The sequence below is a fragment of the Charadrius vociferus genome, unplaced genomic scaffold (assembly GCF_000708025.1).
Source record: "Charadrius vociferus isolate BGI_N301 unplaced genomic scaffold, ASM70802v2 scaffold245, whole genome shotgun sequence".
In the NCBI taxonomy this organism is placed as follows: Eukaryota; Metazoa; Chordata; class Aves; order Charadriiformes; family Charadriidae; genus Charadrius; species Charadrius vociferus.
This window is the reverse complement of record NW_009648533.1, coordinates 366,849-367,821: the sequence shown is the minus strand read 5'-3', so window position 1 is coordinate 367,821 and position 973 is coordinate 366,849. Positions and strand designations below refer to the sequence as shown.

At 62.5% G+C, this 973-nt stretch overlaps 1 protein-coding gene across 1 annotated transcript; it reads right to left on the bottom strand.

The window, feature by feature from the left end:
• Window positions 1-314: 314 nt before the first annotated feature.
• Window positions 315-961, bottom strand: ARL4C (ADP-ribosylation factor-like 4C). Its single transcript, XM_009885815.1, has one exon. It carries the CDS (start codon window positions 917-919, stop codon window positions 341-343), a length of 579 nt encoding a protein of 192 aa, XP_009884117.1. The 5' UTR covers window positions 920-961; the 3' UTR covers window positions 315-340.
• Window positions 962-973: the final 12 nt, after the last annotated feature.

The following is a 973-nucleotide window of genomic DNA, read 5'->3' as shown; positions in this document are numbered from 1 at the left end:
CCCGAAGGACGGTGGGGGGGTGTCTCGCCCCGTTAGTACGGGGGCCCCCCGGGGGGCCCAAGGGGTCCGGATCCGGCCCGTGGGAGCACGGTGGTCCACGGAAGGGGGCGGTGGGAAAGAGGAGATCCCGGCTCTCGCCTGCAGCCGGGATCTGGGCTTGGCTGGCAGGAGCGGCTTTGTTACCACCACTATTGTCTTTTCATTTGGAAAGGAGGGGCGGGGGAAAGAAGAAAAAAAACCCATAATAATAATAATCAAAACCAAAAAGGATCGCTTTGGTTCTCTCTCCCCCTCGGTTCCTTTGTCTGCTTCCCCATCCCTCCCCGCGTCTGCGGAGCTTCTACCGCTTCTTCTTCTGCTTGAGGGACTTCCTCCGCTTCAGGATCATCTCGTAGAGCTTGTCCATGCCCTCCGTGAGCCCCTCGCCGATGATGGCGCAGGCGGGCTGGATGTGGTAGGTGGTGGAAGGGGTCGGCTCATGGAGGGCCAGCTGCTTCTCGATCTCGGCCACCGGCAGGGACTTGGGCAGGTCCTGCTTGTTGGCGATGACCAGCAGCGGGGTGCCCTGGTTCTCGGCGAACTTGGTCACCTTGTGCAGCTCTGTTTTGGCCTCCTCCAGCCGGTCCACGTCCACCGAGTCCACCACGTAGATGATGCCATCGGTGCAGCGGCTGTAGGACTTCCAGAGCGGGCGCAGCTTCTCCTGGCCACCCACGTCCCAAAAGTGGCAGCTGATGCCCTTGGCCGTCCCGTTGCTCAGCCGGATCTTCTCCGTGTTGAAACCGATGGTGGGCACCGTGTTGACGAACTCGTTGAACTTCAACCGGTAGAGCACCGTGGTCTTCCCCGCCGAGTCCAGGCCCAGCATGACGATGTGCAAGGACTGGAAGGCGGAGATGTTGGAGGAGATGTTCCCCATGGCCACGGCTCACGCCGCCCTCACAGCCCCGCGCCCATCCCCGCGCCGCTGCCG

Excerpts from the sequence above, each read along its gene's own strand:
- ARL4C (XM_009885815.1), bottom strand. The coding sequence starts at position 919 with ATGGGGAACATCTCCTCCAACATCTCCGCCTTCCAGTCCTTGCACATC.